The 16069-nt window shown below is 42.5% G+C and overlaps 1 protein-coding gene across 6 annotated transcripts in view; it reads right to left on the minus strand.

The window, feature by feature from the left end:
- Window positions 1–15023, minus strand: part of FSHR (follicle stimulating hormone receptor) — an 85303-nt gene extending 70280 nt beyond the window's left edge. For all 6 annotated transcript variants that reach the window (XM_019282468.3, XM_019282466.3, XM_019282465.3 and 3 more), the window contains exon 1: window positions 14730–15023. In XM_019282468.3, the coding sequence (XP_019138013.2) occupies window positions 14730–14992 (263 nt within the window). In that variant the 5' untranslated portion in view covers window positions 14993–15023. The remainder of the gene's footprint in view (window positions 1–14729) is intronic.
- Window positions 15024–16069: the final 1046 nt, after the last annotated feature.

Raw genomic sequence — 16069 nt, forward strand, 5'->3', positions numbered from 1 at the left:
ATATCAAGCAGTGCCTTTGCCAGAATACACAGAACTTTCCTGGGCAAAGTATTCAATGGTTAACTTCAAGTCCAACAAAACAAACAAAATACCAATTATGATTCAAGTGTAGTGTAATTTATTTTCTATTCAGTGAGGAAGAATTGATTTTCCCAGCAGTGTCACTTACACTGTAATGATTATTGCACATAAGACAACTTAAGAAAATGATGGAAAAACAAATTAGGTGGGCTGCAGATCATTGGCTTGTCTTAACTGCTCACCTTGCACAGAGAGTTAGGGAAACATAAGATACAGTACTGGATGTCAGGGTGCTTGAAACCCCTGCTCTCCTTCCACCTCTTTGATGTTTCATATTGAAATTTCAAAAAGAACCATACCAACATTTCCAGCAAGGATGAAACAGCACATCTTGTCAGTCTGCGGACGTCTACTAAATTAAAAACAATGACAACTTGCTGTGACAGAAGGCAATTAAAGGGGTATAAATTGTCTAAGAACTTGGCTTTTTCTCTCATTGTATTGTAAACATAAAATGCTCTAATTCTATTGTAAAAATTCATTCATGAGTCACGTGAGAAAATGGTTGCCATGACTCCTTGGCTTCTGCTAGCTGACACTTCAGTGCTGATGACCAAGTGCTAAAGCAATTCAGTAAAAGACTGGGCCCAATATTACCACACCATCTAATGGAAATCAGTAGGAATTCTTCCACTGGTTTTTCAATATGTATCGGACAGATCTTTTATTGCACACAGAAACCTGAATAACGGGAACACAGGTTAACCAATCAGTGGTGCAGTGATAATCTCTTCATGCTGAGATGGAATTGTCCCAATCAGAGTTTGTAACAAAAAAATGAGTTGGCCTCACATTCTTCTGCGGCGACATCCACAGTCAGCTAACGTAGCGTACATTAAGTGCTGCACATCTTATCTAGCTGATAGAGTTTGCTGCAGAGGCTTGGTTAACCATGTTTAGTAGCTTAAGGGCAAGCAAATATGACAGTCAGCATTAGCCACTGAACCTGAAACATCCCTGCAAAGTTTCACACTTGTCCTTCCAGAATCATTATGTCTTCCCACAGATTTATTTCAAAGGTCTGCATCATTATTTTATTCTAATTGCAGCTTCCTTGTGGAATCTCCTATCTTTTTGCTCTGTTTTACATGGCAAAAAGTATTTTAAGCTTCAAAGACAAGTTGGCCTGGCAAAAAAATGAGGGGATGCATGAATTTTGTAGCTGAGTACTTTGTCGAGAAAACGTGCCACTAATTTATACCCCTTAACCTGTTGGGTTAGATTCAGTGCTTGTTATTGCAGCCCTTTTGATTATGTCACCTCAATAGCCAACTACTTTTTTTTTTTTTTTAATGTGACATTCATATCTATTCTTGCAAATAGATTGTTCAAAGAGTAGGTATCATAGCAGCCATTCTCTCTCACTTTCTCAGATTAAGGAATGCTTTTGGCAATGAGAAAATGAACATTTGCTCTGGGTTTGACAGTTGTAAAGGATGTTTATTTCCTAGGGCTTTGTTTCTAAGACTGCAGTGTTTAAAAGAATATTCTCTCCTGCTTTTGGACTCCCTCTCCAGACCCTTCCCCAACTCCACTCCCCTTCTCTGGAGCCTCTTCAGCCCCTCCATGTCTTTCTTGTAGTGAGGGGCCCAGAACTGGATACAGCATTCAAGGTGTGGCCTCACCAGTGTTGAGTACAGGGGGACAATCACTGCCCTGGTCCTGCTGGCCACACTCTTGCTGATCCAGGCCAGGATGCCACCGGCTTTCTTGGCCACCTGGGCACAGCTGGCTCATGCTCAGCGCTGCCAACCAGCAGCCCCAGGTCCTTTCTGCTGGGCAGTTTTCGAGCCACTCTGTCCAGCTTGTGGCACTGCAGGGGGTTGTTGTGGTCTAAGAGCAGGACTCAGCATTTGGTCTTGTTGAACCTCATACTGTTGGTCTTGGCCCATCTATCCTGCCTGTCCAGATCCCTCTGCCCTCCAGCAGATCAACACTCCCACCCAGCTTGGTGCCATCTGTGATCGAGGGTGCCCTTGATCCCCTCATCCAGGTCATCAATAAAGATATTGAACAGGACTGGCCCCAATACTGAGCCCTGGGGGACACCACTAGTGACTGGACACCTCCTGGATGTGGCACCATTCACCACCACTGTCTGGGTCCAGCCATTCAGCCAGTTCTTAACCCAGACAAGAGTGCACCCGTCCAAGGCGTGGTCTGATGGCTTTTCCAGAAGAATGTTGTGGGAGACAGCATTAAAGACTGTACTGAAGTCCACGCAGACTATATGCACAGGCTTTCCCTCATCCATTAGGTGGGTCACCTGGTCATAAAGGATCAGGCTGGTCAGGCAGGACCTGCCTTTCCTAAATCTCTGCTGACTAGGCCTGATCCCTTAGTTACCCTGAATGTGCTCACACTGTGAGCATTTGTGATCACACTCAGGATAATCTGTTCCATGACCTTCCCTGGCACCGAGGTCAGGCTGACAGGCCTGTAGTTCCCTGGATCCTCCTTCCAGACCTTCTTGTGGATGGGTGTCACATCATCCAACCTCCAGCTGTCTGGAACTTCCCTGGTTAACCAGGACTGATGGGAAATGATAGGGAGAGGCTTGGTGAGCCCTTCCAGCAGCTCCCTCAGTGCCTTTGGGTGAATCACATCTGGTGCCATAGACTTGTGAGTTTCTAGGTGGCACAGTATGTCATGAATTACTTTCTCCTGGATTACAGAGGGTCTATTTTCTTTCCACTCCTGTCTACCAGCTCAGGGGGCTGGTTACCCTGAGGAAAACTGGTCTTATTGTCAAAGAGGCAAAAAAGAAATTAAGTATTTCAGCCTCTTTTTCATCCTATTGAAGCATTGAAAAGATAGAAAACCACAGCCAAAATATTTTCTGCCTTTGTGTATACTTTTTGATTTTCCCATCTCCTTCACTCAAGGGTAATCTTCCAAGGCACACAGATGTTTGAGCTGATTATCCTTTATCTGGCAGAAGTAGCCTCTCAGTGAGTATTGCTATTTCAGCATTGAGATAGCAGGGAATGATTAGTGATTGGTTTGACACCGTTTTCTTTCTGGGAAGTATTTTCCACCACCACTTCTTCAATAAGATCAACAAGGGTGAAGACCATTCAGATGACCACGCAAGCTAAGCATAGCTTGGAAGCATGCTCTTAGGCTAGCTGACAGAGGAAGCATGGGCAGTAGCTTCTATTAGGCAGCTGCTGAAATACGATACTGATGTTGGAAAAAGACCTTCCAGTAGGAGGAACTCAAACCCATGGAAACTCCTCCACTGCTGCTATACTTGATGTTGAAGGTGAAATTTCGACCTCCATGTAGTCTGGGTGCATCTTTTTCTATCTCTGGGCTATTTTTAGAAAAGCAGTTGGCATCTTATTTCAATAATCTTTCACCTCAAGGGTTCTGGGACTTTTGGGCTTCTAGGATTGAGAGACAATCTGATTCACTTGAGTTCAGATTAACAAAACCCTGAGTGTTGCTATGCAACATAGGCTGAAGCCCAAAGCTATTCATAAAAGTAGGATAGCAGCATGTGGTATTTTACAGGAATCTATAAACTCCTTTATACAGTGGACATTGTAAAGATGCACTCTAGCTAGCTAGTCAGGCTAATAAAAACAGCGGTCTGCCACCCCACCAAAGCAGAGGTTAACAAGCTTTCTCTGGAATGCAGGAAATCTTCAAGGAGACGCAAGCAGGAACTTCTGAGGCACCCCTTGCCTCATTGCCTATTTTAGCTGATAACCACCCCTGTGTGCACTCAGCCTGGAGGACACTGAAGAGATGAATCCACACCTAGAACCAAGGCCGGCTCCTGGCAGCCTGACATAGAGGGTGAAAAAACCGCAGTCTTTCAAAGCCTTGAACAAAGACCCAGTCTCCCTGATTTCCAGTGCCGCCAGAGTGTCTCTTCCAGACAGTGTCCACACCTCTGACAGACAAACAAAACAGTGAAGCCTGAGCTGGTGCTGGTCCACGGCCCTGAGGCTACAAAGCTGTCCCCACCAGACCAGGGCATCAGTACATCCAAGGGCAAGCACTCCTCAGTGGGAACTTCATGGACACTCATGTCTCGATATCCAGCCCGTACAGTGCTCTGTAAAGCTCTGGATGGACATGCTCCAATTTCTACGGTAAAGTGTTCAAAACCCAATGTGATTTCTGGGGTGTGGGCCCAGGCAGTGTGCTCAGCCACAGTGCCATAACACAGCAATAACATGTAGAGAAATGGAGGTCAAACAAATATTGTAAATATATATTAAAAAATTCCTGTAGATCCAATGTTCATGCATTTGTGAAGGTCTTTGACTAAGGAGAAATATACAGAAAGCAATTAAATTCATAAACGGGTGAAAACCTTCCAATTAGTGCTCCTTAGGCAGCCCTACTGACAATAACAGAGACAACAGTTAGCCATAATTGAAATACTCACAAAAATCTCCACCTCAGCTGTCTTTGAATTACTGACTGAAACACTACTGTGAAATGCTGCTCTTCTAATACAGTGACAGAAACTGATACAAGAAAAGTACAGAAATGAAGAAAGTGGAAAAGGTGATGATGCAGATGTATCAAGTCAATAAAAATGCATTTGAGGGAAAAAACTCTAAAACTTTATGCCTCGCTTGACATTAAAAAATAGTGGAGTTATGACTTCCTCTGCCAAGAAAGAGTTATTAGAAAGAAATAGAAATATGCAAGTGGTATTTTTTTTGTTTGTTTGCTATTTGGAAAAAGGAAACGCATTGCCATAGGAAAACAGTCTGGTGAATAAGGTGGGACTAAGCCACTGGGTTAAACCCTGTACTCTTGGGAAATTGCTTGCCTTTTGCAACTCATAGCTTTCCTGTTACTGTAATGGATAAAATTACACTTACATACTCAACATCAATGTTGTGAAATCTGTTAATATTTATAGAAAACCTTGTGAGCCCTAAGACACCTTGTCAATTCCCTGTGACCCATTAAAACAATTAAAATCTCCCCTAATAATTTAAAATAAATGTAAACTTTTTTTACCTATTTGATTTGCGCTTTCAATGCCCATTTTATTTTTCCCCACAGTGGTTTCCTGTCTACTGCAATAGCACAAAGTCCTGAATCTGCAAATACATGTAGACAGGTACTTTTGCACCTGCGATTCGTCCCACCGGGAAGCAGCGGAGCTGCTTGGGCAAGCAATTAGGATGTGTACGAATGCCTGCAGAATCAGACCCTGGATTTTCTTGTAGGGTATTCCCTCACAGGGCCCACTAATGCTGATTTCAAAGGACTGGAGAATGAGGTCTGGGCTTCATCTGCCATGGCAACAATATACTGCAGATAGGAAATTACAGCTCGTGGGATTCGGATGCAGCGAGTATTTCCCCAACCAGTAATTCCACCTAGAGAGAGCTGTACTGCCAAGGCACTTCTTGGTTTGCTGTCATTTTCTAACACAGCCTGTACTTCTTTTATGACTCTTCTCTTGCCAAAAATGAAAAGCAAAAATTTCCATAGCGGCTCTGTTGGCCAAAGAAAACTTTGGGGACAAGAGAAGGTTTTTAGCATCAACCTGCTGCCTTTCCATGGGTTTACAGCCCTTCTACTTACACGTTGCTTGTTCAGAAATTTATGTGTGTCTATAAAAATTCTTGCTGGGAAACTGGACTCCAAGGAAAGACTCTTCAGAATTGACTGCTTTCCACCAGTTATCAAGAAGGAAAAAATGGGTTTGGCTGATCTGTGTTCCTTTTTTTAAAGCTGTGGAGAGGCTGGAGATGCCAGAGAAAGCAGCACAGGTGGCACTTCCACCACTGGAGACAGATGTGCTTTCTTACCTCGGTGAATGTCTGTGGCTCTCACAGGCATGATGTTTCCCACTGAATAGGATACCCTTTTACAAAGGGTCTAGCCCTCAAAAATGCCTATTGGGCTACTAAAGGCAACAGCCTGATGTGCTTATACCATGTGATGGTACAAGTGATAAAAGAAATCAAAGCTTAACCTGAAGGTAAGCACTGAAATCCAAACCTCTCAAAGCCAAGGGTAGGCAGGAGTGTTACACCAGGGATTATTTCTAAGCACAGAATATGACACCATTAAAAGGCTTTCAAAGGTGTGTAAAGAAAACCACTATAATTCTTAGCCTGCCTATGTGACGATCCTTTTCAGTGAAGAAAACCAACCTCACATAACTACATATCACTTCTTCCCATCCCATGCTCCTGGTTTATGGAAAAAGGGCAGGCAGACAGTACCTCCTCCCATTATTACTCTCTCACACCTCAGCCTGAGCCATTTTAGGAGTTACGGCTGTATATCCATGCCACTGTTTTCCAATCTCATCCTCTCCGCCCAGGACCAAACCGGCAGAGGAAGAAGTTAAACACAGACACCCTGGTCACATGCATAGGTGTGTACACACACTTCTTGGGGTAGGACCTGGTTTTGGGGCAAGGGGGAGGGAAAGTGTCTTTATAAGTACCCCATTATACCCCAAAGTTTTATGTTTAGAACATAAATAGAGGACACCAGAAACTCTCCTGAGAAAACAAGAACCACTTTCTTTTCCAGTGTTCACACAGTCCATCTGGTTCTTCATTGCATGCTACTGTTTCAAATAAAAAACCCCAAACTTCTGATCTTCATTTGAAAGCATATTCCCTCCTTGCTCCACTCTCAAACAAAAGATGAATCAAACACTGAAAACTTGGAAATTTTCCCCACTGCATGTTTATGCACATAGTGTTTTTGGAAAACCACTGAAGATTCACAGATTCCTGACTACCAAATATTTACAAATTAATTCCAATTAACTGAATGTATTTGGACAAAGGTTCATATCAGAAGGTGCATCCTCATGCATCTGGATGTGGGGAAACTTTATGTCAATGGGACCATTCTCAGAATCATGCTCCACAGACATTCACAAAACAGAATTTCCAGGCAAATATGTTAAAATGCTGACTAGTAATAGCATCCTTGAGTAGAAAAGAGAGGGAGCAGAGCTGAAAGCTTCAGCCTGCAGCTCACCCAGTGGGTATATGCTTAAAATAGGGGCTGACCTGTCTATAGGAAGCTCTGAGTAAGTTACATTTAAGGATACAGCACTATTTAGTTAGTCCAGGCAAAGAGGGAGGCTCAGCAAGCTCAATATACTTATGAAAAACAAGGATTCATTCAGCTGAGTTGGGTTGGAGGCTGTTTTCGTTTCACTCAGACACATATCTCCCTCTGCCCAGAATAACAGTCTGTAAATTCTCCTCTAGCTACCGAGGAGCAAGTGATTCTAAGTGGCTTGATAAGGTAATGGGAGATAAGAACCATCCCTACCTTCCAGGCTGAGCTCCTGAAAGACTTAAGGATAGTTGGAGGAAAACACTGAGCAAAAGTAAACAAATCACAAGCTTTTGTGATCCTAGACCCTCAAGATCAAAGAAATTACTTCTGAGTAAAAGGCAGAAATTGGGCTCCTTATTATGGTGTATGCAAGATGATTAGAAGAAATAATTTTCTATACTCTTACATGAAATCCATGCTTGAGTCTGACCTATAATTTGAAATAAGCTTCATTTTAATGACTTAAATTTCACTGCTAATAAGAGCAGCCCAATCAAACTACAGGCAAAGTGTGTGAAATAATTTACAGATTTTGTCTGAAAAGGTCAAGGTCTTAAACAAAGAAAAGTGACTTTTCCTACCAGAGTGTTTGCCCCTTGCTGTGTAAAACTAAGACTGCTATGAAAAATAATACCTGTCTTTTGTGCCCAAACTGTCTTGTTTACTGAACACACACACACACACACACACTCATTCCCAATCAGCTGCTGCCAAAATGAACAACACATGGCTGAGAGAGGTCCCCATTGCCAGACAGTGAAAATGAACTGAGTTCTTTCCACTGAAGTTAATGAAGCTATGACAATTTAAATTAACTGTGAGCCTACCCCAATTATCTTTTAACTTGCCTGCACAAGGACTCAGGAAAGTTAAGCAGAACTAACTAAGATGCCAAAAAGAGAGGAGAGAGTGAGGCATGTTGAACTGTGCATGGGTTTCTTTGGCTCCTCAGTTGGGTGTCTCACAGGTTTGTTTATTTTTCTTTGGCAGATAACTGCTTGGCTCTGCAGGACCCTCTCCTGCACACAAACTGCTGGCAGTTGGAGCAGCTCTCCCTTTCGGATGGATATTCTTACTCAGCATCTCTTCTCTGGGCTCCTCTTTCCCTGTTTTTGTGTCATTCCACATCCACTCCTGTCACCCTCATTAAACTCTCGCACAAGCAGTATTTCTAGTGACATGTCAGCCTGATGAGACCCCCTCAGCATCTGCAAAGAAAACCCTGGAGGCTCACAGTAGACTTTCTCTTGCTGGCTTATCAGGTGACACATTTTATGTGTGATACTCTTCCACAGGAATGTGATTTGCAGCTTGTGAAGATACCTCCCACTGGGGATCTCTTCTCCAGAAGTCATCTCAGAAATGTAGCTAGGATTATCATCAAGTATTTGAGAAGCTTTTTTAAATTTTATTTTTCACTTAAGTGGCATGGCCTGGGATATTGAGGGAGATAATAAGCATTATTCTTCAAGACTGCAGTGCTGATATGAATCTGCTACATGTCTGATCCAGAAAATGATTAACTCAAATTCCCAAGATGCCATTTATAAAACTGAGTGAGGAATTAAAAGCACAATTGCAGGGAGAAATACAGGGATAACTGATGAACTGTCTTGGCTTGGTAGCTCTTACAGTACAGCAACTGGTACCCTGCTGGGTCAGAGCATGAGGGGCACACACACACATACCCCTTTCTCTTCATAAACACCCTGAGCTCCCTATGTAAGGGACGGGAAGGCAGCTCATTGAAGCTGAGACAGAACCACATAAGCACTTTAATGTCACTCAAACTTGTGAAAGCATTTCCCTGGAGCTCCGACTATGCTCTGCTTTCCCAGCTAGCAGCAGTCATCTTTGAGTGATACTCAGTAGGATTCCCTGTGCCAAAGTGTCCCTGCACGGGATGAGAGATGGAGTTAATACATTTTAGTATCAGATGCAAGGAGGCAACAAAGTCTGAAATACAGTGTTTTACTTCTGCAGAGTGAAAACTGATGAGCTGTGAGAAACTGTTGTAAGGGGAGTAAGTGAAGCTAGGAAATCATCCATACTGTTGAAGTGTTTAGCCTAGCATACCATTCAGAGCAAAGGAAATTAACTGCTGCGTGGCACCAGTGAATTCATGAGTCCTCAAATCTGCTTAGTGATTCATGTTCTTGTTGGAGAAGTAAAAGATAGACCTCCATCCTACTTTGCAACGTCCTCTAGGCTTACCAGTTTCTCCACTTTACCACATTTTAGTTTAAAACTACTAATTTCGGATCTTACTAGGGCTTTTCTTTCCTGCTGTGCCTCATCACTAACTCTGGTATTTACCAGATCGCATCTCATGAATAACATTACTGTCAAACTCTCCTGGGTTTTTAACTATATTCATGACTTGAATGGGGAGACACACAAGATGAAGACACCATATTTGAGACAAGAAAATGTAACACCTACAAGTGACTGGTTTAATCTTCCAAACACTTTAGAAAAATATTTATTATCATCTCATTCAGTAGGCACGTTTGGATTCTTTGTAGGAAGTGAACCAGAACATACCTAAAATGTCTAAGAGAGAGGCTTTATTTCACGACATGGAGCTCATCAGCCCAGGAGCCCATTTTGCCTGGTTTCAGATGTGTGGGGATGTGACACAGGCTGGTTTGTGTGTGTGTGTGTGTGTGTGTGTGCGTGTGACAGAGACTGCTGGAAAAAACTGAATTTATACATTGAGAGAATATCTCTGTAGCTGACCCCAGTGGAAGGAGTCAGCTTGGTACCCTCCCAACGCTGCATGCAAACAAAATCAAGTCTTGGATTTCACTGTTTCCCTGCAAAAAACTCAGTGATTTAGTAAGTCATCAAATTTTAAGTGAATGCACTTTCATTTCCAAGATATATTTTATATATATATATATATATATATATATATATATATATATATATAAATGTACAGACAACTATAAATCTTCAGACTTGGCCATACCTCTCTCGCACATACATCAAACTGCAGACCATATAAGTAAGGTGAAAGCCATGTGCATGTATTTATTTACAGCATCAGGAGTAAGCCAGCAGAGTACTGCACTGCAAAGCAGCTCCCATTGCATGCAGCATACCTCCTCATGTTCAAAAGCTCCTGAAGCTTTAGAAACTGAATGTTTCTGTAGAGATATATATTTGGTCATTTATACCAGGTGAGGATCTGTCCTGCTGAGTTTATTATCCTTTTGTGTAATTTTCTTATGTTTCTTTTTCTTCCTCTCTTATGATCTGCCTATTTCTTTTTATCCTCCCAATTAAAATGTCAAATACAGAATCCAGCCTTAAGCATAGGACCACTGCACTGATATACAAACAGCAATCTTACAGCAACTCTGTAGCCTTCTCTTTCAAAGTAGGAGCTGATCATAAATTCAGGAAGAGAAGAATGTAACCCTAACAGATGCAAAACTGGTTTGAATTAAAAACGAAAATAATTAAAAGGGCTTTAGCCAGCGTATAATTTGCTCTCAATATGCTCTGCTGTGAAAATATTCTCATCTCATCCTGAAAAAAATGTGGGTTTATTGATTAACTGTATGATTAACCACCACAACACAGGGAGTTCAAAGCTTCGTGGGTCTTCATTTTGTTAGTTTACTTTATCCTCTCACACCTTGCCTTTCTTAGGTTAAGGTCAGTCCATCAGTATAAACACCCAAGCAAGAAGTGTAGCTGTTTGCAGGTTTCAGTGTACTTTCAGCCCTAAGTGTGAAAGAATAAAAAAAATCCTAATTGCAGCTGTCAATAACAGAGTTGCAGCTACAATTCACATCATTTTCAGCTTCTCTCACTGGGAAGCACATCTGACTCACTCAGTACGTAACACAGGACTTGCTATTTCTAGGCAGCTGATGTTTTAGTGCTCAGACATCTACTCAGCCTTGACTTGATAGTCTAAAGTAAATATCCTTGAGCGATCGTACAAAAACACCTATGCAGTGAGCAAGTGAAAAACCCTGCTGTTTACAGCTTGCAGATGCTTGGGAGAAAACACTCTATATAACATACCTCTAAACTGCTCTGACAGTGGCTAAACTGCCTCCTAGAAGCATGGAGTCATTATGGCTGGAAAAGAGCTCTCAGATAATTGAGTCTGGCCGTTAAGCCCACACCACCTTGTTTGCCACTAAACCACGTCCCCAAGTGCCACATCCACAACACTTATAGGGATCATGATTCCACTGCTTCCCTGGGCAGCCTATTCCAGTGCCTAATGACCCTTTCAGGGAAGAAAGTTTTCCTAATATTGAATCTCAACTGCCCCTGGCACAACTTGAGGCCATTTCCTGTTATCCTTTTACTTGGTGCTATTCAAATGTTTCTGCTTAAAGTAGTTTGTTAAATCTTAAGAAGGATCCCTTCTGAGAATGTCATTTTTGTCTGCATTCCTATCTCAAAGCAAGACCTCTAATGAATAAATGAAATCCTGCTGAATACTGATGATGGATTACAAAACTTGACACTGGATTTTTAAGATTGGAATAGATCTTCAAGGAGCAAACTGCCTCCAGCTGCTACTGAGTCACTCCCTCCCCTCTTCCCCTGAGGCAATTAAGAGTTAATACTTTGACACAGGTGAGCCTACATTTCCCATCTGGACTTTTGGCCGCTGGTTTCTAATGGATTGACTCCAAAGTTGTAAGTCAGAGCCATCTCTTCGGCATTTTGGTATCTATTAGAAAATACCAAAAATTCTTCTATCCAGGCAAAGATTATAAAGAAAAACAGCTAATAACCACAGCCTCCCTTGCGAACACTCAGAACATGCCAGATGCAGACTGCTTGCAAATCTGCAAAAAGCAATGTACTAACCAAGCTGTAACCATCCTCTCATGAAATTTTGGCCTGTAATTGAAAATGTGGCAGAAAGGAGAGTGATGAAAGCCCATGGATTCTGATCCCTGCTCTGTTTCCACATGGTAAGTACAAAATGAAATCGCTCACTGTAAGAGGCTACCAGCCTTCCCTTTGCAACACCCTTGCTGAAGCAGGTGCTAATCCAGCCAGGACCAAACCCCTGTCTCATGCACCACACTGCAGAGCTCATGTTTGCTGCGGAGCCTAAGCTCTCCCTGTTGGGAAGCCGATCACAAGGAAATCCCTCACGGCAGCACGTGCTCAGGACCAACCCTCAAACACTAAAAAATAACAGTAAGAATTGAAAATGTCAGCAATGGCAAAGAGATAATGGTGAGTGAGGGCCCTATTTTTACCTTTATCATGAGTTTTCCTACTGAGTGTCCCAGCTGGCTGCCACATGCCAGTGTCCCAACTTCAGACACAGCTGTAGTGAAATAGAATCGCATAGCAAAGGAAGTGCTTGAGGCTTATTAGGCTCCTGTTCTCACTCTAAAGCATTCACCAGCATGTTATTCAACATTTTCAAGGCACTAGGGAAGGACTCTAGGATAATTTAGGAAAACTATCAAGATCATATAAGGCAAGGTGAAGAGCTTGAAGTGTACTGAAGAAACTCCTCTCCATCAAACAAAACCAGACTGCATCCAGACTCCCAGAATGAGCTCTTAAGAGAAAAAAATACCTTGCAGGAGCTGTACTTAGCAAGAAGTCTCTGCTTGTGGCCTGTACAGGGTTCTTAGACACCATGGCCTTCTGTGCTCCAGTTGGTATGCTGATTTAAAAATCCTTTTCACTCACTGAGACTTTCTGAGGAAACATAAAGCAAGCTTTTTCTGTTACCAGGGGTGCACCTGCAGTGTCATCTGGAGAAGTAAAACCTATTTTAGCCACCTGAATCACCCCACTGGGCACTCAGTGGAGAGACACAGAGAAAAGGACTTTTCCAGAGTTTCCCTTTGATCCTGAAGGAAAAATCTAAATTTTATCTGTCACTTGATAGCTCTTCACCTAACATATCTAGCTTTAGTAATCCTAAGGTTTGGTATATTCAACGCTACTCTAGGTACTTTTCAAAATTTTAAGCCATGCTGAAATCAGTCCCAGGGCTATACTAATGGAAGGGGACCTGGATGACTCCCCGAGAAACCAAAAGCTGGTTTATTTTGAGAGAAAGTGAGAAGAGAGTCAAGTTGAGAGATTCTAACTCCAGTATTTGCCCAGCATTGGCAGAAGAAAGGATTTGTTTGTTGTTTTCAGTCACACTATTGTTGTATTCTGCCTGTTTCAGAGAATAACACTCATGCTAAGAGGCCACAAATTAGCATCCTCAACAAACTCTTGAGAAGTTAACAAGGAGAGGACAAATCCCATTTTACTAACAGGTGCTTTTCAGCGATACTCTACTTCTTTGCAGAAATAATTAAAAAATGCTTTTGCTTAATCCCTAGAAGGCAGACCTTAACTGTGTAACCTAAAGAAACAATCAAAGCAAAATTAAACAAAATTAGCCGTATACGCCTGGAGCACAGTTCACTCAGGATTTAGATGGCCTAAATCACAGATGGATTAGTTTCTCCTCTAGTTATGAGAATGATTTAAACTTTTAATGACCTTTTGTGGTTAATGCAGACATTTCTCTCAAGTTTTCACTGCAATCTGCTTAGTGAGCATAACAACTCTTCCTTCTGAACAAAACAAAACTTCTGCCCTAGGAAAACACTGGCATAATAACCATGGATATACTGTGGTGTGTAAAATTGGGATAGGGCTATATTTTTCTAACTAGTGACACATCATTCTTCATTGTATCCTCCCTTCAAACTTGCCACTCCACTTATTAATCAAAAGCTTTATCCAGGGCTACTCCTCTTGGTTTTGCTCTTGGTTGTAACAATGCCAGATGTCTGCGGGGGTGTTGGCAAACGGTGATCTAATTTGCTTTAAAACTATTAAAATGAAAACAATAACTTGCAGTTACATACTTGCCATTGCACAAGCTCATTTGCTTGCCTGTGCTACTGACACACAAAACAGCTGCCACACACTATTGCTCACATTACTTTTATGAAAAATAAGCTTTAAGACAGACAAAACCCATCCTCTTGTAACTCAGTACAGTATCTTCATGTTGCTCACTGTCTCCAACCGCAGCCACGCTGCTGCTCTGGTGGAGGAGGATCCCTCCCTGAATGTTTGTCAGAGTCCTTTCTGCAATGCCTTTGAGATTTCAAGGGGAAAACATTAAGTTCCTTCTTGGCAAACAAGTGCAAACCGTTGGAAAGCTCCTGCAGTACAAACAAACGCTCATCATGTCTGTTTGGGGCAGACAAGTTGCTCTGCGCCCTCCAACAACGTTAAAGCAAAGCTGTAAAGAAAGCTCAGACTTTGTGCTTCAAATTAGTCACAGCACCAAGGATGCTTGTTTCAAATTTAGTCTGCACTTTGCATTATAACGTGCAAACTCCTTTCTTAACAGAGATTTTACATTGACCATGATCAGAGAAACGGAGAGGAGTTTCAAGTGTAATTAAGTGAGCGTCGGAGGAAGGGCTGTGCTCTGCAAACAGCTGGCATGAAGTCTCCCAAGCGACTCCCTGCAAACCTGACCTGTGGCTTGCCAAGCAGCAGCTTGTTTGGAGAGCCAGCCCCAAGGCTGCTGCTCCCAACCGCTCCCTTTCCCTACTTACAGTTCGGTGGTGTTGGCAGGGATGTCCCGGGGAACCTGGAGCACCTGGCTCTCCTGGCAGATGAACACCCTGCCCAGGCAGCGGCAGGCGCGGTGCTGGCATCCCAGGCAGCCCCCCAGGAACAGCAGCAAGCAGGCAAGGGCTGGAGACATCTCTGCCTCCACATCTGTGCCCGTCTCCTTTAGCTCAAAGAGAAGAACGCAGAGACCTCCCAGGCCAACACCCTGGATGGAAGATCCGCCCCGAAAGCTGGGACAAACCATGTGGCTCTTAGGGGATGACTTCTCAGCAAGTTTCACTTCATGACCCCAGATTCCGTATGGCCTTGGAGTGGGGACAGAGACGAGCAATGCTGATTTTTCATGACACAAGTATTTTGTATTTCAAGTGGTGTTGAAATCAGGGGGCCCAGCTGTACTAACCAGGGCTCTTTTAATGTGCTGGGAAAAGGTTCTTTCTTCTCAGCTATGCAATTTTTCATGTCTTGCTTGGTGTGACCAAGAGACAACAAAGCATTTTTGCTTTCTACAGCTCAGACACTTTTGTCCCTGAAGGAGAAGCACCCTATTTATGGCAGTATTTATGCTCCCATTCATGGATCCAAGAGCCCCTGCTTTTGTATTGCTCCTAGGCAAAAGTAAGGTGTTATTATTTTATATGGCATATAGTATACTTCATAGGGTAAAAGCTCTATACACCTAAAGCCAGAGATAAATAACATGCCTGTTTTTTCACAACTGTGATTATTTTTCATGCAGTTGCTGATTCCTCTCCTTTTTCCTTCAGCACCTTTATTGGAACCCAAACAGAAGGAAACTCTACAAACCAAATTGTCCCCATGGACTGGTAAATTAATTTCATCATCTGGAACAGAAATCCCAGAAATATTGCCAAATGACTATTTGTGACACAACAGGAGGAAAATAGCTTCAAGAATATCACCAGGAGGCTTGGATGTTGAATCTTGTCAATGTTGAATCTTGTCTTTGAGTCCCTATTTGTTTTGTTTTGACTGAGCTAAAATATCTTGCTACAAATATTAATCCTTGAGGAAGGGTCTCTGTGAACTCTTTGCTGTCATTGAGTCAAGATGCACCAGGCCATTGTGTGGAACCAGTGCTTCTCTACAAGACACCTGAAATGAACATTTTGGGATAAAGGTGTTTGTGGTTTTTTTTTTGTTGTTGCTTTGCGGTTCTTTGTTTTTCTTTTAAACTGTAAATGGCTGTTTTAGACACACAGGGCTTATAAATCATGTGCTTTTTAAGTAAGTAAGGGAAGAGCCATGGGTGATTCTGCTAAACTTGACTCACATTTAATCCTTCCCATTGCTTGGAAGG

The sequence above is a fragment of the Corvus cornix genome, chromosome 3, assembly GCF_000738735.6.
Source record: "Corvus cornix cornix isolate S_Up_H32 chromosome 3, ASM73873v5, whole genome shotgun sequence".
Classification (NCBI taxonomy): Eukaryota; Metazoa; Chordata; class Aves; order Passeriformes; family Corvidae; genus Corvus; species Corvus cornix.